The sequence below is a fragment of the Bos javanicus genome, chromosome 9 (assembly GCF_032452875.1).
Source record: "Bos javanicus breed banteng chromosome 9, ARS-OSU_banteng_1.0, whole genome shotgun sequence".
NCBI lineage: Eukaryota > Metazoa > Chordata > Mammalia > Artiodactyla > Bovidae > Bos > Bos javanicus.
In genome coordinates, this window is record NC_083876.1 from 89,067,833 (window position 1) to 89,092,570 (window position 24,738).

Consider the following 24,738-nt stretch of genomic DNA (forward strand, 5'->3'; position numbering starts at 1 on the left):
AGACTTGATTTATCTGGTTTAAAACATCCCTAGATAAGAACTTCCCATGCTATCTTTCTGCTGTTCAGTCCCATCAGAATGTTTACAAGAAGGTTTAGTTCAGTTCAGTCACTCAGTCCTGTCCAACTCTTTGTTACCCTATGGACTGCAGCACATCAGGCTTCCCTGTCCATCACTGACTCCCAGAGCTTGCTCAAACTCATGTCCATCAAGTCAGTGATGCCATCCAACAATCTCATCCTCTGTCATCCCCTTCTCCTCCTGCCTTCAATCTTTCCCAGCATCAGCATCTTTTCTAATGAGTCAGTTCTTCACACCTGGGGCCAAAGGATTGCAGCTTCAGCCTCAGCATCAGTCCTTCCAATGAATATTCAGGACTGATTTCCTTTAGGATTGACTGATTTGACCTCCTTGGAGTCCGAGGTACTTTCAAAAGTCTTCTCCAGCACCACAGTTTAGTTAATCAATATGAAAAACCCAAGTCAATTTGCATATACCAGCAATAAATATAAAATATAATTATATAGATATATAATTATATAAGCATTTAATATAATTATATATACTTTTTACAGTAATAATAGGATGTTTAATGTATTTTGGAATAAATTTCATTGAGAGATTTCAGGAGTTTTATAGACATAATTAGAAAATTCTGTTGAAATATACTGAAAACATAAAGCATTGAAACAATATACCATGTTTATGGCTAGGAAGATCCATTATTGAAAATATACCAGTTCTCCACAAATTATTATTATTATTATTAACTAAGTTATTAATTAAGTGAATTTATAATCAAAATTTCAAGTTACTTCTAAAATTTATATGGTAGAGGTCAAAGACCAAGTATAGCTAAATGTTTCTGAAGACTGAATTAAGGTGGGGGAGATTGGGTTAAAAATTATAATAATTGAGTTACAAAGTCATAAAGCTATTATAATTAAGACAATGTGGTACTGGCATGAAAATAAGCACACTGACTAATGAAATAGAAAAGGGTGTTCAGAAACTGACATTTATGAAAAATTGACATCAGATAGAGCATTGAGATTGGGAGGGAAAGCAAGAAAGCATTAATTGTTCTGAGACAATTGGTCATTTACACAGGAAAAAAAAAAAAGAAGGAAATCTGATTTGATTTCATAGCATGTGAACAAAAGAATTCCAGATGAATGAAGGATTTAATTGAGAGATAACATTTAAAGTTTTCTAGGAAAATGTAGGAAAATATCTATTTCAGATTTGAGAGTGAACTTGAGAACTCAAGAAGGACAGTCCTAAGTGTTCTGTCTAAGCAGGGCACAAAAACTACTATTGCTGGAAGAAATATTGCAATGTTGATCTCTCTAAAATGAGCAACTTTAAAAAGAAAATAAAAATAAGGTGGGTTGCTGGAGAAATGGGTATTTATTTTTTCAATATGTTTTACCAAACATATATGATCAAAATTCTGTTGTCTGAATCAAATATTAGGCTGAAAATGAAGTCAGGAAACAGAGAATAACCTAACAGCCCAGAATGAGCACCCCTTTACATCCATCACCAGCTCAGTCAGGAACCTGCGCCACTCTTCAGTTTTCTGAAATGTGAAATGGAAATCCTTGTGAAGGACCCTCACAGATGCATTTAGAAATGTATGTTCAGAAAATGGAATTGAAATGTTTTAGTAAGAGTCATGGGCTCAATCCTTGAAATAGATGATGGTTGAATTTCCTATAGTATGTAATTACAACACAATAAGACTCAAAAGCAGCTTCTATAAAAGGTGGGTGGAAGAGAAGCAGCCTGCTTCTAGGGCTTCATTAGCTTCTGCCGACTGGAGCTCTCCAGGCTATGGGGAGGAACCCTGTTTACCTTGGTTCAGAATCAATTTTAACCATCACTGAGGCCCTGGGGGTCAGAGTGCAGCACGGAGCCCTTGGGAATACACCAGGCCAGGAAAGAAAAGATGAAAATGGTTTTTGAAAAGCCCCGAGACGGGCTGCAGTTTTGTGGACCAGTTATTCCCAGAACAATGTGTTGTAGTGCCAGTCACTGATGAAATGATACTTAGACCCCTACTTTAGTTTCTTCAAGAAGTTTCTGGTAAATTAGAGCAATGCCATTGGCCTGATTTAGGCTATTCTGTCTAAATATAATTTCTACATATTCTGCAGCCCTGGGAATATTTAATAAGGGGAGAGAGGCAGCAAAAAAGAAAGGATCATAAAAACAAATGAACAACAGAATAAGAAACAAAACCTTGCCCTTTATGGTAAGGATGCTGAGAAAGACGCACTTATCCGTAAAGGACATGTAGATAATTTCTCATTTCTCTCCTGAGAATGCTAGCACACATTGCTCTGGTTGGAGTAGAATAGGTTCATCTGGCCTTTGAGGTCACACTGATGATGTTGTGCCTTGCTGTTAATGAAACTTTGTGAATTATTCTTAATTTTTATTTCAGTTTCTAATAAGCATTCATGAGCTATAACCTTTCCATCTCCTAGATTGCATGCTTCAAAAAAAATCCTTAGAACCATGCTTCTAGAAAATAAGGTTATGTTTTAAGTAATAATTATAATTCTACAGTGTGTCATACTTGTGGTTTCTAATGTGCTAACCTCCACATTCTCTCATTATCCCTGAAATAGCTCTTTGAGGATATTAAGATAGGCATTATAATGTTCACCTTTCCTCTGGGAAAATGAGGTTTATAGCTGTTAATGTATCTACTTACCGTTGTAAGGCTCTCTAGTGGCAGGAATCAAAACTCCTTACTCCAGCGTCAGTGTTTTTTGGTTGTTGTTCAGTCGCTCAGTCGTGTCTGATTCTTTGTGACCCCACGAACTGCAGCATGCCAGGCTTCCCTGTCCTTCGCCATTTCCCGGAGTTTGCTCAAACTTATGTCCATTGAGTTGATGATGCCATCCAACCATCTCATCTTCTGTCACTCCCTTCTCCTCTTGCCCTCAATCTTTCTTAGCATCAGGGTCTTTTCCAGTGAGTCAACTCTTCATATCAGGTGGCCAAAGTATTGGAGCTTCAGCTTCAGCATTAGGCTTTCCGATGTATTTTCAGGGTTGATTTCCTTTAGGATTGACTGGTTTGATCTCCTTGCTGTCCAAGGGATTCTCAAGAGTCTTCTGTAGCATCATATGGTGCCAGAATGTTTTTTCACTCTACTATTAATGATCTAGATTAATAAGATCAACATTTACCTGGGAATTAGAAATATAAGATACAACCCTGTCCTCTGATAGCGTATAATCTATTAGAGGTGTGGGGTGTAGTAGGACAGTTACATGAATATATATGGCTTAACATGAGTCAGTAACAAGTAGCTAAGTGCCAAATGAGGCTTCCCTGGTAAAGAATCTGCCTGCAATGCAGGTAACCCGGGGAGTCCCTTCTGGTATGTAAACTGGCCTGTAGGTGGAAAGTGTGAGAAACCTCCCCCAAGCCTGAGTTAGGAGAATCCCCTGGATCCCCTGGAGAAGGGAACAGCTACCCACTCATAGAGGAGGTAAGTGCTGTCTATGGGTATACACTTAGTTCAGAACTCATCTTGAGAGAACCGCTAGTGGGGAGTGGTAGATGGAGAAGCAGAAGGGATAGGTGCTGTAGGAAGATGCATGGTTCACTCCCCAGGAACAGGAAGAAGATGGAAGTGCAGTGGAACCTTCGGTCCACGAATTTGGTGCCAAGCTCCCGCGTCTTAGTCCCAGAGCTGACATGATGTCCTTGACACTGAACAAACCTTTGGAACCTGTTGAAAAGAGAGTTGTAGGAATTCGTGAAGTTTCAGAGCAACAGAAGCTTCTCCAGGCTCATGTTCAGATACATTGGTTCGAGGGGAGTCACAGAAAGGGAGGTCCCTCTGGGAAGGGTTGGATGTGGGCAGGGGTGCAGCAGAGATAAAGACATGTAAAAGTGAGCCTAACTGGAGAAGGGGATGGTCGGGGGTGGGGTGGGGCGTTGCTATTCAGTGTGCTGTTTGAGAGCCCAGGCTCTGGAGCTAGGTTGCAGGTTGACCACCCACCAACTGTGACTTTGGGTAGTCACTTAACTTCTCTGTGCTTCAGTTTCTTTCCATGGAGTTTTTGGGGTTTTTTTTTGTTTTTTGTTTTTAGATTTATTCATTTACTTGTTTGTTTATTTTGGCTGCACTGGGTCTTGGTTGCTGCACTCGGGCTTTCTCTGGTTGTGGTGAGTGGGGACTGCTCTCTAGCTGCTGTACACGGGCTCCTCATTGCAGTGGCTTCTCTTGTTGCAGAGCATGGGCTCTAGGCACGTGGGCTTTGGTAGTTGTGGCTCATGGGCTTAGTTGCTCTGCAGCATGTAGTGTCTTCCTGGAACGGGGATTGAACTGGTACCTCTGTGTTGCAAGGTAAACTCTTAACTGCTAGACCACTTAGGGAAGCCGTCCATGGAGTTTTATAAGGATTCAAGGTGGGAATGCCAAGTTTTTAGACCACGTTTATTATCACATGGTGAGAATGTGATTGTTAGGACTCGTAGTTGAGGTAAGTTACAACGTGGTCCAACCTAGGAGACTTCATTGGCGCCAAGAGTAGCTGTATTTTAAGACGTTTCATCACCAAAAGTGAAGCTTAGTATTATAATTAAAGGGCTGAGTGAACCCTTTTACTTTCTCATAGAGGTTAGTAAGTGTACAAAAGGTTGATTCTGTGAAGTATGATTTTGGAGACTTATCTTGTTTGCACTTGGAACTGAAGTAACATTTAAGACCTAGGGCACTGCTTTTCAAATTGCCCTCTGTGGGTCTTTCCAAGGAGGTAACTAAGAATTTGCCTTGGAGGAAGGAAGATGTGGTCTCCAGGGCACCTAGAGTTCTTCCAAAGAAGATGCACTTTGTTCTGCCTTATAATTGAAGTTCCACATAGTATTTCATATAAGAAGTTTGAATACTATTGATTCACTCCAGCCTCCTTGTTTAAAGTGAAGTCGCTCAGTCATGTCCGACTCTTTGTGACCCCATGGACTGTGGCCTACCAGGGTCCTCTGTCATGGGATTTCCCAGGCCAGAATATTGGAGTGGGTTACCATTTGCCTAAGGTTATACAGCCAGCTACTGCCAGAGGGTGGCCAGAAACACAAGGCCACTCTTTCTGGTACCGTGCTTGTCATTAGTTATATAATGCTACCTATTGCGTAATCAAAAGAAAACTTCAAAAAGAAATCAGCACCTATATGTAAGAGCTACACAAAACAACTCCAATCAAGAGCGCGTTAGTATTAGGACTTCCCTGGTAGTCCAGTGGTTAAGACTCTGCGCTTCTACTACCAGGGGCATGGGTTCAATCACTGGTGGAGGAACTAAGATGCTATATGCCACGTGGCATGGCCAAAATGTTTTTTCAAAAACTAGCATTTAACTCCACGCATACATATCCCAGCACGCTGGAAACAGCTCTCAGTGTCAATTTGTTGTTGTTGTTCAGTCACTCAGCTGCATCCGACTCTTTGTGACCCAAGAACTGTAGCCTGCCAGGCTCCTCTGTCCATGGGATTCCCCAGACAAGAATACAGGATTGAGTTGCCATTTCCTTCTCCATGGGATCTTCTCAAGCCAGGGATCAAACCTGCATCTCCTGCCTTGGCAGGCAGATTCTTTACTACTGAACCACATGAGTTCAGGGTCCATTCAGATCAGATCAGATCAGATCAGTTGCTCAGTTGTGTCCTACTCTTTGTGAGCCCATGAATCGCAGCACGCCAGGCCTCCCTGTCCATCACCAACTCCCAGAGTTCACTGAGACTCACGTCCATCAAGTCAGCAATGCCATCCAGCCGTCTCATCCTCTGTTGTCCCCTTCTCCTCCTGCCCCCAATCCCTCCCAGCATTAGAGTCTTTTCCAATGAGTCAACTTTTCACATGAGGTGGCCAAAGTACTGGAGTTTCAGCTTTAGCATCAGTCCTTCCAAAGAAATCCCAGGGCTGATCTCCTTCAGAATGGACTGGTTGGATCTCCTTGCAGTCCATTACCCTTCTTCAAATTAATGTTTTCTATCTGTATTTTTATTTGGCTAAACCTTAGATTGAAATACATGAAATGAAGTTAGAAAGTAGAAATTATATGGTGAAGTCAAGGCAAAGATCATCTGTAATAAAAGAAAAGATAAAATTTTTAAAATGAAGTAAACCAAAGAGCTCCACGTGAGTTGTCAACATTAAAGAAAGATGAATTGTATCAAACAGGATTGGTTCCAATGTGGGCTAAGAAGTACCACCGCCACCTCCTGTAGACTGTTAATGGGCTGAGTTTGTGAACTGGCTACCAGGGAAAACCATTGTTCTCCTAACAGTTGTAGGTTCAATTTTAGCGTGAAAAAGACTGGAACTTCTAAGAGGAAGGCAGTGTTCTGGCCACCTCTGATTCTCCTTTTTCAATTCCAGTTTCTTGGATTATTTGGCACAGTGCTTGGTCTGTGTAGATCTGCCTTATTGGGTTGCAAAGCCAGAATACTTTTTCCTAGCCTTAAAAACAACCATTAAAATGACTACCTTAATTCTTATCCTGATGAAAAACACTTGAAAATTTTCTCTTCTAAAATTAGAGTCTGGGTTATCTCAAAACATCTTGTCACTTGGGCCTCAGTCCAGATGTCACCGCCTGGAGAACAAGCTAGCTGGAGGTGGCCCTCTGCTATACTATCCCACTGCTCCCTGGTTTAGTTCCTGTGAAGGCACTTCTCACAGTTGGAATTATCCTGCCCATTATTTACTTCTCTTTATCTGCCTTTACCATGTGAATGGAAGCTCTTGGAAAGTGGGGACTTTGACTAACTTGCAGAGTGCCTGGGATCTAAGTAAGAGCTTGATAAATCCTAATGAAATGACTCCAGAATCCCCATGAGAATTCCTAGGTCATTAGTTTAGTTCTTGGCTTGTGTATTGAATATGTGTCATTTGTCTTAAAGGATAGTGAACAGATTAAGGTTTTCCATATAAGAAAGGCGAGGCCCTATAGCTCAGGGATTAGAGCACTGGTTTTGTAAACCAGGAGTTGCGAGTAAAAGACAGGATAAGAAAGGAATTGCTTTTTCTTCGGACATTTCAATGGCCGATTATGTTGCATTTAATTTCTGCACCATAAAGCAGCATTTGGTGGTGCATTTTGGTTTGGTTTTTTGTGTGTATGTGTGTGTGCTGCAATTAGAATGGTGAGGATAAGAAATATGAATTTTATATTCTTCTTGCCAAGAATCTGCTGCAATTCAGGAGACTTCGGTTCAATTCCTGGCTCGGGAAGATCTGCTGGAGAAGGGATAGGCATCCCACTCCAGTATTCTTGGGCTTCCCTTGTGGCTCAGCCAGTAAGGAATCCACCTGCAATGTGGGAGACCTGGGTTCAATCCCAGGGTTGGGAAGATCCCCGGGAGAAGGGAAAGGCTACTCACTCCAGTATTCTGGCCTAGAGAATTCCATGGACTGTATAGCCCGTGGGGTCACAAAGAATTAGACATGATTGAGAAGGCAATGGCACCCCACTCCAGTACTCTTGCCTGGAAAATCCCATGGATGGAGGAGCCTGGTAGGCTGTAGTCCATGGGGTCGCTAAGAGTCGGACAGGACTGAGCGACTTCCCTTTCACTTTTCACTTTCATGCATTGGAGAAGGAAATGGCAACCCACTCCAGTGTTCCTGCCTGGAGAATCCCAGGGACCGGGGAGCCTGGTGGACTTCTGTCTATGGGGTCGCACAGAGTCGGACACGACTGAAGCGACTTAGCCGTAGCAGCAGTAGAGCAACTTTCACTTTCACTTCATAGAGACTTGGGGCTTCCCTGGTGGCTTGGATGGTAAAGACTGTGCCTGCAATGCAGGAGACCTGGGTTTGATCCCTGGCTCAGGAAGCTCCCCTGGAGAAGGGAATGGCTACTCACACCAGTATTCTTGCCTGGAAAATCCCATGGAAAGAGGAGACTGGTGGGCTACAGTCCGTGGAGTCATAAAGAATCAGACATGGCTGAGCAATAACACTTTCACTTTCTTTTCATAGAGACTTGAGGAAATAATACCCCCGTGAGTCTGGTCTTTGAAAAACACAAATCTTGGTCACTCTTCTCTTAAGTTATCCTCGGAATTCTCTTAAAACTGCAATGGCCTCTCTTGGCCTGGGGCTGAAGATCACCCTCCTGCTCGAAGCCTGAAGGCCTTGTTTCTATGGCTGCCTCTTTAGTCTCCTCAGGACCACTGTGCTTGGGATCACAGTGAGTCCAGCATTCCAAAGTGCTGACCTTCTTTTTAGTGTTTCAAACTCATCAAGCACTTTGTTTTCGCTTCCTAAACCTATGTACACTTCTCTCTCTTTGATTCACTCTTCCCAAAGTTTTTCCTGACTAATTCCAAGTTCTGTAGGTTTCAGATTAAGTGTTACCTATTCAAAAAGGTCTTCTCTGAGACCCACCTTTCCTCTGAGTTAAGGCAGTCAGTCCTCTTGTCGCTGTCTCATAAGACCCTATACTCTTCCTTCTTGGAACTGATTGCAATTACTAGTTTTATTTTGTTGTTGCTGTTGTAGTTGTGTGTGTGTATGCACTTAATACCTGTCTACCTTACTAAATTGTACACTGCAGAAGCACAATGTTTCGCTTATTGTTAAACCCTCAACACTCAGCTCAGTGCACGGAGCATAGTAGATTCTGATGTAGTAAATATTCACTGAATGAATAAAGGAATGAATACATTTGATCTTTGAGTTCCTAGCACTGAATCCGACATATATAATAGACTTAAAAAATAGTGTATGACTAAAATCAAGTTAATGAAGAAGTGTTTATCATACACAAAGAAACAATTATTGGTTTATCAAAAATAGAAACCCTGCTCTCATACAAACCACATGTTCTCTGTTAATTTGTTTGCCTTCATTTCAATTAAATAAATCTGTTCATTGAAGTACATGCAAGAAAAACTACCTAACTTCTTTGTGTAATTACAGCGGTTCCAAATGAAAAGTGGATAACCAGGGAATTCTTCCCGATGTTTTACATACTTGATGTGGACGTCTTAAAAGATTTAAAAGATTGATCGACTCTCTTTTCAATAGGATATTTGAATAGACACAACCATTAGAGAATTTTCTTCTAGGAACTTACTTTAGCTCTTAAACTGTATACACTGAACAAGCAAACTCAAGTGGATCATTATCTATAGAAGTACAGAATTCCATCTCCCTTTGGGAAACCATTCAAACCCAGAAGTGTGTTTTACACATTCTGACAGAAGCACCTATAATAGCCAAGTGTAACCTTCTTTCTTGCTATGTTAGTACCCAAAAGTATATGAAAAGAGTGCACGTTAAGGCTTTTTCTGTTTATTAGAAAACATCTCTTGGCTTCAAAACTCTTTTGACTATCAACCTACTAATGTGAGAAAAGTAAATAAGCAACGAATTCCATAGAGTCTTACTCCTGTGTGAGAGGTGGCTTAATAAAGATAATTGGATATTAGATGACTAAGTGTGTGACGCTAATATACAGACACATCTTTCAGATAGGCCATTATAATGTTCCCTGTGTAATTTTCATGACTACCATTTGCACCAGTATGAATAGAAAGGGTCTGGATCTTTCTGGGTGAGTAATAGGCATGTCAATTATCTGTACTCTGTTTCCAGGATTAGAGGAAGGCTCACAGTGACTCTTTTGAGGCTGAAGTCCCCCCTTAATGACTGAAATGAAGGGAGAGGAGAGTCCTCTTGGCCTTGTGTCAGGGCATGATGTTGAGGGGGTGGGGTGGGGTGAGGAGCATGGGTAGAGTCTTCCTTCTGTAAAAGATTGGATATATGGTTAGATATGTGTGGCTGGCCAGTCATTCTAAGACTTCAGTCATCAATGAGTTAATGTCTCAGCAAGGCAAGTCTCTGAATGACAATGACTTTTCTCTTTTTAAAAATATTTATTTATTTGACTGCATGGGATCTTAATTGCAGCACATGGAATCTTTGTTGTGGCACAAAGGGCTCCGGAGCTCATGGGCTTGGTTTCTCCGTAGCATATGGGATCTTAGTTCCCCAACCAGGGGTCGAACCTGCGTCCCCTGCATTGGAAGGTGGATTCTTAACCACTGGACCACAAGGGGAATCCTAAAGAATTATTTTTTTCTTGAGCTGAATGTATCCTCCGGACACTGCTTGAAAGAAAGCCTCGTTGATTTTAATGAGCGTGGACTTCCTTATGCTGAAAGAATCTTTTTGGCATTTTTCCCAATTTATTGGAAGTCCATTTACTGGGCACCAAGGTTGACTGGCTTCTCTTAGTAGATCCTGTATGTTTCTAAGGAAATCAGCAATAGCAGCAAAGCTTAATATGGATTGAAACTGAGAAAAGCAGAGTCCTGAAAACCTTCTTCCTACTGTTAACCTCTCCTGCTTCTTCAGGAAGGTCTACTTGCAGTGTGCCTTCTGAGAACTTTACGTTTCTAGGATGTTCCCAAATAGTCCCATGCATTTAATCCTCCACCTCTCCATGAAGACAGCACTGGCTTTCAGTCTCATAGCAACTCTCCTCAAGGTAATGGACCACTTGAAATCCAGTTCTTTCAAATGAGTCATAGAACATAGTTTTTATCTTTGTTTTCTCAGAGTAACTCTAAGAAGATGATGCATTGGCCATATTCTTAAAATTTCCCCTATTGGTTTTTATCGTATTCCGCTTTTCCTTTCTCTGCCTAAACACTAGCCTTTCTAAGAGGAATGACGTTTTTGCTAGTTATCATTATGTGTTCTTAGCTTATTTGCCTTGACATATAGCCTGTGATCGGTAAAGTACACTCACATATAAAGCACGGACTTTGATCCAAAGCCACGTGGGTTACATGTTCTCAGGTGCACAGAGGGGTGGCTGAGCCCTGAGAGAGATATGCTCTCCTTCTAGTGAGTTTGTTCAGCACATCCTTGCAGACATCAGATTATTGCTTTTGTTCAGAATCATTTTCAGAAGAAAAGCCTTCAAACCAAGGAGGTCTTTGAAAAGTCAGAAACAAATGAGTCCTGGGTAATTTTTCAAAACACTCAGACCTTCGGTCAACTCTAATTGACCAGTGACCAGTCGCTTAATACTGGGCTTTGTTATAACGATAGGAACCTTGATCTCAGTGTTCATAAGATTCTTGTTGTTGTTGTTTAGTTTGCTAAGCTGTGTCTGATTCTTTGAGATTCCATGGACTTTAGCCCACTAGGCTCCTCTGTCCATGGGATTTCCCAGGCAAGAATTCTGCAATGGGTTGCCATTTCCTTCTCCGGGGGATCTTCCTGATCCAGGGATTAAACCCAAGTCTCCTGCTTGACAGGCAGATTCTCTACCACTGAGCCACCTGGGAAGTCCTTGTAAGATTCTACATTTCAGTTATTTGGTTTCTTCACTCCTTGAGTGGATGTCACCAGCAGTATCATATTTTGGAGGCTCCCTCTCCAGGAATACAGCCCCTGGAGCCTCAAATTTCTCCATCCCTTATGCCACATACTCATCAACCTCTTTCCTAACGATACCAGCTAGAAGTGTCTGGTTTCGCTAAAGCAAGATGTCACAGAGATGCACTCTTTATATCCCTTTGGTCAGTTATTAGTAGTCGCCGTGTCTCAGAAGAGCACATCTTTGCATCCTAAGTATTTGTGTGTCAGTGGTTGTGTCCCGAGTGGCTTGGAGCACAGAGGATGCATCTGTGCATCTATTCTGTGTCATGGGGTAGAGGCTAAATATTGTCACGGTTCTCCCTAAAATGTCTGCTGTTCAACACAGTGAAAATCTGTTTCTTACTCAGGTTGCCATCAATGCAGGCATCTTCCTTGGCGGGTGACCTTCCAACTCAAGGCCCCAGGGCCTTTCTGACCTCAGGCTCTGCCCTCTACTAGGTCTGTGGACTGCTGTGTATTCAGGCAGTAGGTGGGACAGGGACTGGAGAGGCATGTCTGTTTCTTTTCTCTCCACTTTATCACAGAAGTGGTCCCAGTTGCTTCCCCACACTTTTCACCAGCCAAAACCCAGTCCCATGTCCACTTTAACTTCCAGGGAACATTGGGAAATGTTTGTATGTCTAGGAGGAAGCCCAGGAGGGAAAGGAAATGTGTTGTGATCAATTCAGCAATCTTTCACTTCTGGTCACCAAATATCTACTCCCCCATACCCAAAATTCACACTGTTCCTCTCCAAGAGAGAGAATTCAGAGCTGCCTCCAGCCACGTGCTTGGTTCCAAGTCAGTCCTGCACACTGATTTCTCAGGAATGTGTGGTCCCCTCTGTCCAGCACAGATATGGCTTATCCTGGTTTGGTAACCTTGATCCACAAATATATTCATTATCGCACGGTGCAGTAGGGGCGAAAGAACAGCAATTAAAAGTCAATTGAGAAACAAAGAAGTAGGAATATCCTGTGTCATTTGTCAGACAATAGTCGATACCGAGACTGCAAAAAACCAAGAGCTTTATTTCACATCTTAAGAACTGCAATTCAGGAGATACGGATTCAGATAAAGCGGAGAGCGTTCTGGGGAAGAGAGTCAGGAATTTCTAAAGGCAGAAGTCACAAGAAAAGAAGTATTTATTTTTAAGGGATAGGCTGTCATGAGTTGCTTCAGAATAAGAATCTGATAAACATTTTGAGTTTCTGGCAAAGGTTCTGGATATCTTCCTTAGGATAGTGAGTAGTCAAATGTCAGGTTCCATCCAGGCTGAGATGTGCTCAAGTTCCACTTCCTTAGTGGCCTCCTGGCTCCATTGGTCTCTTAGCAATACTGGCTCCATTTTGATTTTCTTGTCACATACTCTTTCATACCAGTCATAACATCGTACTGGATAGAATGTGTATGCATACTAAGTCACTTCAGTCGTGTCTGACTCTTTGTAATGCTATGGGCTATAGCGTACCAGGCTCCTCTGTCCGTGGGATTCTCCAGGCAGCAATACTGGAGTGGATTGCCATGCCCTCCTCCAGGGAATCTTCTTGACCCTTTGATCAAGCCCATGTCTCTTAGGTCCTCCTGCACTGGCAGATGGTTCTTTACCACCAGTGCCACCTGGGAAGCCCACTAGACAGAATGTGGAGGTTTCTACTCTGAGGAGCCTGCAAGGAGTTTCTTTAATTAGTTCCTAAATTTGCTATCTGGGGAGAAGGAACTTTCCATTCTTCGAGAACCCTGACTTCACCTTCTGGGAGGTTCTTTCTTTCCATCCTACACACTGGCTACAGCTGAATGAGCGCGGGACTGCTTCTCCTTCCAGTGTGCTCTGCCCTGTTCATAGCACATCCTGTTGGCACATGTTCCGAGTCTTCCTGAGTCCTTTCTCCATCTCCTGTCTGAATGAAGAGCACTTCAAGGACCTCTACAGGGCAGAGCTAGAGGTTAGAGGGATCCCGAGTCCCTGCATGGGAAGTTCGTTTACCAAGGAAGATGCTTACATTGGACAATGACCTGAGACGGGAATGCACTTCTATTGTGTTGAGCAGCCTAAATTTTAGGGTTAGAGACTTGAACAATCAAAGGCTTTTGTTTATTAGTTCAGACTTGTGATTTCTTTGGTAGTACAGTTGTCTTAAAAAAAAAGAAGAAGAAGAAGAGTAGGCTTCTGTTCCATTTGCCCTTGTCAGTTTCATCTGCTTGTAACCACACCCGAAGTCTTTCCTCGACACATTTCTCAAGTCTGATGTTCTCATTTGCTTCTTTGTCCTTTGGCCTCTCATGATTTACTGGTGACAGCCTTGAGGCTATTTGAAACCACAGGCTTGGATAAAGAGGTAAGACCCACTTGATGTCACCCTTTACCACCTGAGGTGCTTTAAACACTCTAAAATCTAAACCTTGTAAATCAAAAAGTCTTACAGGGCCTTCCAAATACAGAATGCTTTTTGACTTCGCCTCTTTAATATTTCATAGCCAGGAACATTTGGTTTTTCCAAATTTGTAAGACTGTTTATCATTGGGATTTCCCCATTTCCTTCAGTTTCTGCTTCAGAACCACTTCATTCTTGCCTGAGTTCACTTCTTTTTTGTATGGACAGCCATATACCATTACTTGGACTCCTTCTATCCACTTCTCCAGGTGAGTGGTCTGCCTTCCAAGTTCTTTCAGACCATGGTTTTACCTGATAATTTGCTGACAGGGCTCTCTAGCTTGCTCTATCTGTTTCTTATTACTCAGTATCAAGGGGGTGCTATGCTATGCTAAGTCGCTTCAGTCGTGTCCGACTCTGTGCGACCCCATAGACGGCAGCCCACCAGGCTCCCCCGTCCCTGGGATTCTCCAGGCAAGAACACTGGAGTGGGCTGCCATTTCCTTCTCTAATGCATGAAAGTGAAAAGTGAAAGTGAAGTCGCTCAGTTGTGTCTGACTCTTAGCAACCCCATGGATTGCAGCCTAACAGGCTCCACCGTCCATGGGATTTTCCAAGCAAGAGTACTGGAGTGGGGTGCCATTGCCTTCTCAGATCAAGGGGGTAAATATTTCTATATCTATACCTCACTTCCAGGGCCAATTTCATTATTGATCCTCAGAAACCAACCACTATATCAAACAATAATATATTAATGACTTACTATTTCTTATTCAACCTACAGTCCACTGTGAGTATATACTCATTCAGGCACACAGAATTTAAGTAACTGGTTCAAGGTGACATAATTGGTAAATAATGGTCTCAAGATTTGGACCTGGCAGTCAGATTCCACAGTCTTAGCCACTTTCCTCTCAAGTAATCAGCTTTAAGATATGGCCATTCAAATGTTGTATCTCTCAAGATACCTTACAATTTGCCATCTTCAGTATTGTGTTCCATACATCAAAGCGTTGTATATGCAAACCTCTTGATCATACAAATATTTATGGAGTCATAGCATGTCAGAGCATGTGCTGAGAGATTTTGTAGCATCAAAGATACAGAAACTCTTTATTTTGTTATTGGAGTATAATTGCTTTACAATGTTGTGTTAGCATCTGCTGTACAATGAAGTGAACATATATCCCCTCCCTGTTGGAGCTCCCTCCTACCCCACCACCCCCACCCATCTAGGTCATCACAGAGCACCAGGCTGAGCTCTCTCTGCTTTACAGCAGGTTCCACTAGCTGTCTTACACGTGATAATGTATACATGTCAACCCTAATCTCCCAGTTCGTCCCACCCTCTTTCCCCTACTAGGCCCACATGTTCCTTCTCTACGTCTGCATCTCTATTCCTGTGCTAGAGGTAAGTTCATCTGTGCCGTCTTTCTAGATTCTACATATATAAGTTCAGTTCAGTTGCTCAGTCGTGTCCGACTCTTTGCGACCCCATGAATTGCAGCACGCCAGGCCTCCCTGTCCATCACCATCTCCTGGAGTTCACCCAAACTCATGTCCATTGAGTTGGTGATGCCATCCAACCATCTCATCCTCTGTCATCCCCTTCTCCTCCTGCCTCCAATCCCTCCCAGCATCAGAGTCTTTTCCAGTGAGTCAGCTCTTCGCATGAGGTGGCCAAAGTATGGGAGTTTCAGCTGTAGCATCATTCATTCCAAAGAACACCCAGAACTGATCTCCTTTAGATGGACTTGTTGGATCTCCTTGAAGTCCAAGGGACTCTCAAGAGTTTTCTCCAACACCACAGTTCAAAAGCATCAATTCTTCAGCGCTCAGCTTTCTTCACAGTCCAACTCTCATATCCATACATGACTACTGGAAAAACCATAGCCTTGACTAGGGGACCTTTTGATATTCAGCAGCATCTTAATTTGTAGCCTTTTTCTAACCATGTTGTAATTTTTCAGGATAGCTAAATTGAATGTCTTATGTTGATCTCCTGGGTTTTCTGTCTCCATCTATCAATGTTCATTTATACAGAGAGGCTACAGGGTGGGCTTCCCTAGTGGCTCAGTGGTAACGAATCTGCCTGCCAATGCAAAAGACGAGGGTTCAATCCCTGGGTCGAGAATAACCCTTGGAGAAGGAAATTCCAATCCATTCCAGTGTTCTTGCCTGAGAAATCCCATGGATACAGGAGCCTGATGGGCTACAGTCCAAGGAGTCGCACAAGAGTCAGACATGACTTAGCAACTAAACAACAATAACAACAAAGTCCAAGGGATAGCTTTACATTTTAAGATTACTTTTGAAGATATGCAAGTGCAGGTTTGAGCTGTATATCCTCATTAGAGCTCTTTATTTCACCTGTGGAGGAATGAGTACTTAAGGGCTTCCATAAAACGGGCATTCATTTCTGTAGAGGAGAACCTCCCATGAACAAATGCGCTTTCCAAACCTGTTTCTTTCCCCATAACTTAAGTGCACATGGACTGCATTGGGAGAGGGTAAGGAGAAGAATGAGGTTTTCCATCAAGGCAATTCTGAGGTGCTCTGAACAGCAGACTGTGTGACGAGGAGAGTTCGTCACTGCAGGCTGATGTGTCTCAAAGTGGGAGTCATGGGCTGGTCTGCTTGGTAAACTACTCGTGATCTATGCCTGAAGCTGGGCTCCTTTTAAAAAATATATCTTGTTCTTTAAAAGCCCACATGTCTCTCTGGCTTAGGCATACCTCAGGGATTTCGACTAATCCTGTCTTACTGTAGTCAGGTTACCTCCAGATTCTTAGCAATCACCCCATCGCTGCACCATTGACTCATCTGTTCCTCTGATATTGAGTTAACTGTGCTAGTCTAATTGGCTCCTCAAAGTTAGTGCAGGGTGTGTCGTGAGGGTTTGAAAATGAATCACCGACCCCAATGTGTCATGACCTCCGTGGATAGTAAATGATACCTTTGTGTGAGGCAGGTGACGAGCGTCTGTTAACCTTCCAAATCCATGTGGATTTGTACCTGATCTTAGGGTGAGAAATCAGCTGTTCACTAGCTCACTCAGCAAACCTTTTCACCTGGTGGCAATGCCGATGGGAGACCCTCACATACCATGTAATCAGTCATTTCCATGCAGCTGACATTCTAGTGATTCACTGAAAATATCATCAGGGCTCTCAGAGTACATGCTTTTTATTTATTACACAAATAAAGGATTGGCTAAAGCTTTTAAACCAAATGAAGTTTTTCCACTGAAAGACAGTGGGTTCATTCTTATGGAGACATCAACGTCAAGTTTTTCCAGACTCTTAGAGCACGGCTTAGAAAACTGCAGCTTCACTGCAATGAATGTTCCCCCAGGAGCCTCAGAGTTGACACTCACACCAGCCCACATGAAGCACTTCTGTTGGCTTGGAAGGTTAGACCCAGGGTCCTTCTATCAAATTGTCTCAGTGATTTATATTTAGTGTATGCTCCCTCCATGTCCTCTAAAAGAAAATGTGCATGTGCATGCAAACACGTGCAAATACACACACACAGATACACATTAAGAACTGAAGTGAGAGTCGTGGGTGTGCGCCATGGCTGAGGGCTTGGTCCTAAAGTGTGCTGAAGTGCCAGCATTGTGCTGTGGCCAGGTAATAACTGCTGCTTAGAAATGCCAGGATAGCATCCGATGAGAAGAGGCTGAAAAGAATACACTCTCACTGGCAGAGTGAAGAACAAACTCCTCATGAGAAAATGTAGGAGACTGTTGTAAGGGGATGAGAAGGAAAGAGGATTGTTAAGACTCCACTATCTCCGTTTCTGAACTGAACTTTTGCTCACAGCAGGCAAACACAGGCTCCCTCCCACACTGAGAAGCCGTCCCCTGCCGGTGTGCAGTCTGTTAAGTAAACAAAGACTTTATACTGAGAAAGGAACATTTCTCTATTTTGGCTATGAGTTGTTATTTTTAAAGTTTAGCCTCCAAACATGTCTCCCTCTCCTTGTTTATTTTTTCACTAGAAAGAAAAAAAAAAAAATCAGCTACAGGACAGGAAAGCTCACTTGTAGATTAAGGCCACTTTAGGTTTAAGGCTCACTTGGGCTTGAGGCCCACTCACCTTTTGGGGTAACACCAGCTCATTCCTCCCGTGGAGCAATATATCTTTTCAAGATTCCCCTCTGCTAATGTCGAGCTCTCACGCACCCAGATTTCCACAAAGCAGAAGGCACTTTGGGAATTGTTTCCTGGATACTTCAGGTAAAAAGGCCAGGCTCTACCCTGATATCTATGACTCTACCTATTTATCATTGTCTGTAGCTAAGACTTAAATATGGCCCCTATGGTGTGCTACATGCCATTTAAGTACTTTACATAAAAACTCATTTACCTTTAACTGAGAACTTTATGACAATTGCTTCAATATTGGTGTGGGTTAAATTCGGAGAGACTGTTATTCGATGTAATACACCTCTTCTGGGGAATATACCCTGTATTGCACTCATCTTTTTCCTTGTCTGTCTTGACTCTGTTTTGAATCTCTTTATTTAAAATTTATATTGAAGTAAAGTTGATATACAATATTGCATTAGTTTCTGGTGTATAGCAAGTGATCCAGTTATATATATACACATATATATTCATTTTCAGATTATTTTCCATTATAGTTTATTGCAGGATATTGAATGTTTTTATACTATACTGTGCTATACAGTAAGATCTGGGTTTTTATTGTATATATAGTAGTATGTATCTGCTAATCCCAAACTTCTAATTTATCTCACCCCCTCCATCCCAATCTCTATATTAACAAGGTCCATGGTTTTCCTCCCTGTACCCTAATGTTAACACAAAGCCTCATATATAATGGGCCCTCAATAAGTCATTTTGAATGTGTCTAGACATAAACATAAGTATAGACATTGCATGAAATGTCTGTAACAGCACAGTACTTGAAATCAAACTAAAAGTCAAACAACAAAAAACTGATTAAAGAAATAAAACCATTTTGTTTGGTGAAAAAACTGTGCCGCTGTTAAAAACAATTGATGAAGAACTCTAAAGTATATCCATTAAAAACAAAATAAAGTGCTGGACAAGGTGTTAACTGTTCATGTTTTAAATTTTTATATATGTTACAAACATAGGTTTGCATATGCATAAAATATCTTAGCTTCTTCCTATGCCCCAAGCTCATCATGCCCCCAATTCAGTTAATGAATAACTAGATGAATGCATTCCTTTCAGATGTATCATCTCTGCATTTAGTTTCTGTACCAATCCTATTGAAAAATATACTAATACTTTCTTTTGAAGATATTGCATGTTTTGAACCTTTGAAAGTGAAAAATGAAAGTGAAGTCGGTCAGTCATGTCTGACTCTTTGCGTCCCCACGGACTGTAGCCCACCAGGCTCCTCCATCCATAGGATTTTCCAGGCAAGAGTATTGGAGTGGGTTGCCGTCTCCTTCTCCAGAGGATCTTCCTGACCCAGGGATCGAACCCAGGTCTCCCACATTGTAGGCAGACACTTTACTGTCTGGGCTGCCAGGGAACTTCCCTTTGGGTTTGCTTATTTAATAGTTACAACTACTAATGTTAGATCCGTGACACCAAAGCTTTGTTGTACAGGGAAGATGCTTAAACTTCTTATAATGATGTAAGATGTCTTTCATCTTCTTTCCTAGACTACTGCCCTGTCTCCTCCTCCCGCCAGATTTTTTCACACTGTTCCTCCTTTCCACGTTTGGGAGCTCTTCCACTGATGCTTTCATACCTCAACCCAGTGAGATCCTACGTTTTCTTAAAGTGTCCACTCAATGTCCACTCATTAAAGATAAATGACATCTTCACCTGTCATCCTAGGCAACATTAATGGTTTCCACACAGCTACAGCTCATGGTTTTCATAGTTGGTCCTGTATCTCCAAATCATTTTAATACATTTATTAATACAAATTGTATTATCTCAAGGTCATGAGCATATTGATATTAGAAGCCCTATTTTTATTCTTATTATTATCACAACAACTAGAATATCATAGGCGATTGATAAATATTTATTAGAAAAAATGTTTTTACCTGAATTAAAATCATGTTTAATTATCCATAGGTTGAAGAACTTCATATTTAACATAACAGATTTGGGGACTGAATAAGACATCTTTTCTAAGAATTTGAAATGGAAGTCTTTTTATGGATGGAAAATCTTTTTCCATCTTGCCTTCTAGAATTCAAGTGAATGTTCATGCTCCATGAAGAGAATGGGCTGTGGTTTTTTGTTACAGATTTGGAATCAGTAGATTTTTATGAATGTGAACCTTATCATGTCTTCTGGAATTTTTTTGTGCTTTAATATTTTTGTCTGTGTGTGTTTTCATAGGAACCAGGGAAAATGTGTGGAAGGCATGGTGGAGATCTTTGACATGTTGCTGGCTACTTCGTCTCGGTTCCGTATGATGAATCTCCAGGGAGAAGAGTTTGTGTGCCTCAAATCCATCATCTTGCTTAATTCTGGTGAGTGAATCACATGGGAAAATTTAATGCCAAGTTACTGGAAGAAACATTTATTTGTATTTTTCAACCAGATACAAGCTACCTATTACAAAGGCATAATCACAAATTGAAAACAGCAACTGATGTACATTTAAATTAGCTATCTTTTTGGCACTAGGGATAAAAAATCTGCCTGCCAATGCAGGAGGTGCAAGAGATGCAATTTTGATTCCTCTGTCAGGAAGATCTCCTGGAGGGGGAAATGGCCATCCACTCCAGTATTGTCTGGAAAATCCCAAGGACAGAGGAGCCTTAGTGGGCTAGAGTCCATGGGGTCGCAAAGAGGCTGGCACAGGTGAGCATGGACACATCTTCTTTGTAGATGACTTATGGAGGCAAAACCATGCTGATCAAATAAGATGAATGAAAGCAAAAATTCAACATTGAATCAGGTGGCCTTGTTGAAATAGTAGCATCCTTCCACAGATATGAGTTTATTTATTTATATTTTATTAAAGTGACACATGTATATGGACATAAGTCTGTTGTTAGTTGTATGTGTCAGAAAGTAAGTAGAGTGGTTGACCCTGTTAGGATACTGTGACCAGTTCCAAGCTTCAGATCATAAGGAAAGAGACTTATTTGAGACAGACTGTGTTTCTGGTCAAAACTGATTAGCTGAAAAATACCATTGACTCAGAGATAGAAAAACCTAATTCTAAAACCAAGGAACATGGAATTTGGTATGTTGGTCCAGCTAAAAGAGTGGTTTTCATTTGATCCATGGTATCCAATTCAACTGTCCTTTCCTATTTATTCATTTGAGAAATATTAGCTGAGAGTGGCATCCTTTTTTTTTTTTTTTTTTTCGCTAGTGAGGTTGGCTGTTGCATAATGAGTCACTCCAGGTCATCCAGATGGAAACTATGGCTCAGCCTGAATTAGCACCCTGACTCGTCCCAGCCTCTTCAGCAGTCAAATCTAAGCACTTGATCTCCAGCCTATAACACCTGATGCTTGACAATGGGGTGTCAGCTGCACAGTTTAGATGCCCTTAACCTTGACCTTAGCCCCCTAGCCCCAGGCCTGCCTCCTGCTGGAGACCTCATTCTCACACAGAAATCACAGCTACCTTGAAGCCCTGGACCTGATTTTAGATTTAGCTTCTTACACCCTTCGATATGGTCTCAAATTTCCCAGTAGCTGAACTAGAGTCTTTGTTGATCCCCATTTGGGGAGAATTGGCACTTGCTTGTCTTTTGAGGTGTTTTGCTGATGAATGTCAATCCCTTCCCACCTCCCCTGACAATTTTCCACTTCTCCCCACCAGTGCTTGTAACCTGTATTGCTTAATGGTTCTGATAGTAATCATTCTCCCTTATCAACTGATAAATGGAAATCTGTACCGTTACACTAGGCAAGGACTGAATTGCAGGATGAAGTTGTGTGAAAAATAATGGCGTCTCTACTAAGGAAGTGATTACCACGGCATTCAAGTTTCAGTTTCCACTCACATGCATTGTGCTTTTCATTTGAGTCATTTGTCCTGTTGGTTGAAGGGTCCAGAGCCCACAATGGCTCTTTATTGGAGGAGAGTTCTGGGAGCAGTGCCACTCGGCTGCACCGTGCCAGGTCCCGAACCTGCTCCTTCTTCTCTGGAGGGCTGGCACGCGCCGACGGCTCTCGTGTGAACAATCTGTTAATTTCAGGGAAGGCAGGCCTATAAAGTGCTGGGACTTTTTTCCCTACTTTTACCAGGAAATAATACCCTGGACAGGAAGTGAAATTAACCAGAGTCATATAATCAATGGAAGTAGATGCTCTGACCTTGATGATCAAAAATATTTCCTTCAGATGTGTATCTTATTTTCCTGCATTACTGGTCTGTGCCTGTGAGAGGGTGTATTTTTTTTTCATATTATATAATAGAAAAGGGGGAACTTTTGCCATCAAAATATTGGATTTATAGGCCTGAGTCTTTTAAATCCCAGAGGGAAAAACTTTCAGCTCTCACAAGAAAGTCTTTTATGAAAAGACTGGCACTGGCATCTCAAAAACAGTACTTCTTGCCACAGAATTTGGACCTTCACCTGCTGCCTCCTGACACCAGTTAAACTTGCTGCCTCCATCCTTGTTCCTTCAGCTCTTTCTCAGGATATTCTGTGAGCTGCCTTGCACCGGGAGGGCTGGAATGCTATTTTGGAGAAACAAGGCACCACCTCAGTGACAGTTTATGGTTGTCTTTTTTTGAGACGCCAGTAGCTCATCTTTTCTCTCAAGAGCAGTACTGCTGGCTCATGGGCTGTAGCAAAACAGAAGCTGTCTCTCAACCTGGGAAAAGTGAAATCACTCTTTCCACCCCCAGAGTGATTTCTGTTTTGGAAAAGTGGATCTGCCTGCTGAGCACAGCTCCCGACGTCTCACATTGTTCCTGAAAAAAACAGAATCGAAAAGGACTTGACTGCAAAACACAGGGGTGTGGCACTCCGGGCCTTTTCAGAGCAGTGATCAGTGATACGAGGGTCACCACGATCAACACCTTTTTCCAACTACTGGAGGTGTGGGCTTTTCTTAAAACCCAACCACGCCATAGCTCGGATCAGGGGCCATTCTTCACCTGTTGTGAGACAAACTACGAAGTGACGCTAATTCCTGGACTCTCTGACAGAAGGCAAGCTAGAAATGATTCAGGACAACTGTGCTAGAAGATGCTTTCTTGATACTTGGGAAACAAAACCTCAGTGTGTAGAGAAACCTGGCGTTTCGTGTTGAGCCCTTGTCACTAAAGTCTGAGAAGGGTGTGTTTACATTGGCCTTGACTTTGGCACAGAGGCACAGGGGGAGTTGAATGGTTGTTATGAGGACCTGCTAGGAATGTGTTTCTGGAAGCCTTGACAAGGTCTCCCAGGTGCCAACGTTTCCATGAGAAGGCCTCCTCACAGCTATTTGGGAGTGGGAGATTTTCATCATTTCTGCGACAGAAGAATTTATTCCTTTGCTTGCAAAAGTCTCCAGTCATCCACAGGACAAGCAGTTTTTCCACTCTCCACCAAAGGACAGAGGCCTTTCTGGTTAATCTGAAGATGTCTTCGCCCAATCAGTATTAGCGTCAAGGGATTCTGAGAGCCAGCTGGACAGGGTTCAAGGTAGGACAAATGCAAATAGGGCAGATGAACTCAGGGTAAAAGGCTGTTGAGGGAGCAGCAGTGGAAGAGGAGGATGGAGCTGGAGCTACATCGGGGAGGAGGTTCTGGGCCCATTTACAGTATTCCTGCTATCCTGTGGGACTTTAGTTCTTTTTTGTAATTCCAGTATTTCAAATTCTTCAAGCCCAGTTCAGATCTTACTTCATTCAGGAAATCTTGCTATGACCCCGTCCGTAATGAGTTTTTCTTCCCTAGACTGTTTTAGTTCTTAGAGCTAATACCTCACATCTAGCATTTAGTCAGTTGGTTGGCTGATTTCATTCATTGATTCAGTCATTTCATTCATTCATTCAAGAACTCATCAGTGATGGAATTCCCACTGTGAACTTTACACCAAGTATACGAAGATGTATAGGGCTTCTCTGGTAGCTCAGTTGGTAAAGGATCTGCCTGCAATGCAGTAGATGGGGTTTGATTCCCTGGGTTGGGAAGATCCCCTAGAGGAGGGAATGGCAACCCACTCCAATGTTCTTACCTGGAGAATCCCATGGACAGAGGAGCCTGGTGGGCCACAGTCTATGGGATCACAAGAGTTGGACAGGACTTAGCAACTACACCACCACCAAATGAAAATGGATGACATGGTTTTTTGCTTTTGGTTTTCCAGTTGTTTTTTTTTTTAACCCAGGTGGAGTCTTTACGCATGTGTACTAATTTCTCTATAAATCATTAATGTCTTTTTGTATTCCTCAGAGCCTGTAAACTGCCAATAAGTATTATACTGTCAAGTCACTTAATAGATGCTTGTTTGCTGGGTGTGACCAGAGGGACCTAAAAAGTTCCCATTTTTCCTGTGCTGTGCCCACCATGATGAAACATGTCATCCTTTTCAGTTTATTAAAGATCTAGATAATGGGAAAAATAATGTCTGTCTCCTCAGGTTTTTGTGAGATCTAGGGGAAACTGTGTATAAAGTGTGTAATGCAGGGACTTCCCTGGTGGTCTGGTAGTTGAGAGCCCACCTTCCAATGCAGGGGACACAGGTTCGATCCCTGGTGGGGGAACTAGGATTCTGCATGCTGCAGAGCAGCTAAGTCCATGCCACAACTAGAGAAGCCCGTGTGCAGCAGCGAAGACTCAGCATAGCCTAAATAAATAAAAAGTGTGTAATGCACTTCCTGGAACATAGTAGGTCCTCAGTCAGTGACAGTTGTCATCATCACTTATGAGAATCTCCGACTTAAAAGGAGTCAGCTCATGCCTCTTTTCAACATAATTAAGTTCTTTGGGGCTTCCCAGGTGGCACCAGTGGTAAAGAACCCACCTGCCAATGCAGGAG

At 42.2% G+C, this 24,738-nt stretch overlaps 1 protein-coding gene across 4 annotated transcripts in view; it reads left to right on the forward strand.

The window, feature by feature from the left end:
• ESR1 (estrogen receptor 1) overlaps positions 1–24,738 on the forward strand; it is a 407,047-nt gene that overhangs the window by 347,264 nt on the left and 35,045 nt on the right. For all 4 annotated transcript variants that reach the window (XM_061428337.1, XM_061428335.1, XM_061428336.1 and 1 more), the window contains one exon: positions 20,141–20,274. In XM_061428337.1, the coding sequence (XP_061284321.1) occupies positions 20,141–20,274 (134 nt within the window). The remainder of the gene's footprint in view (positions 1–20,140; positions 20,275–24,738) is intronic.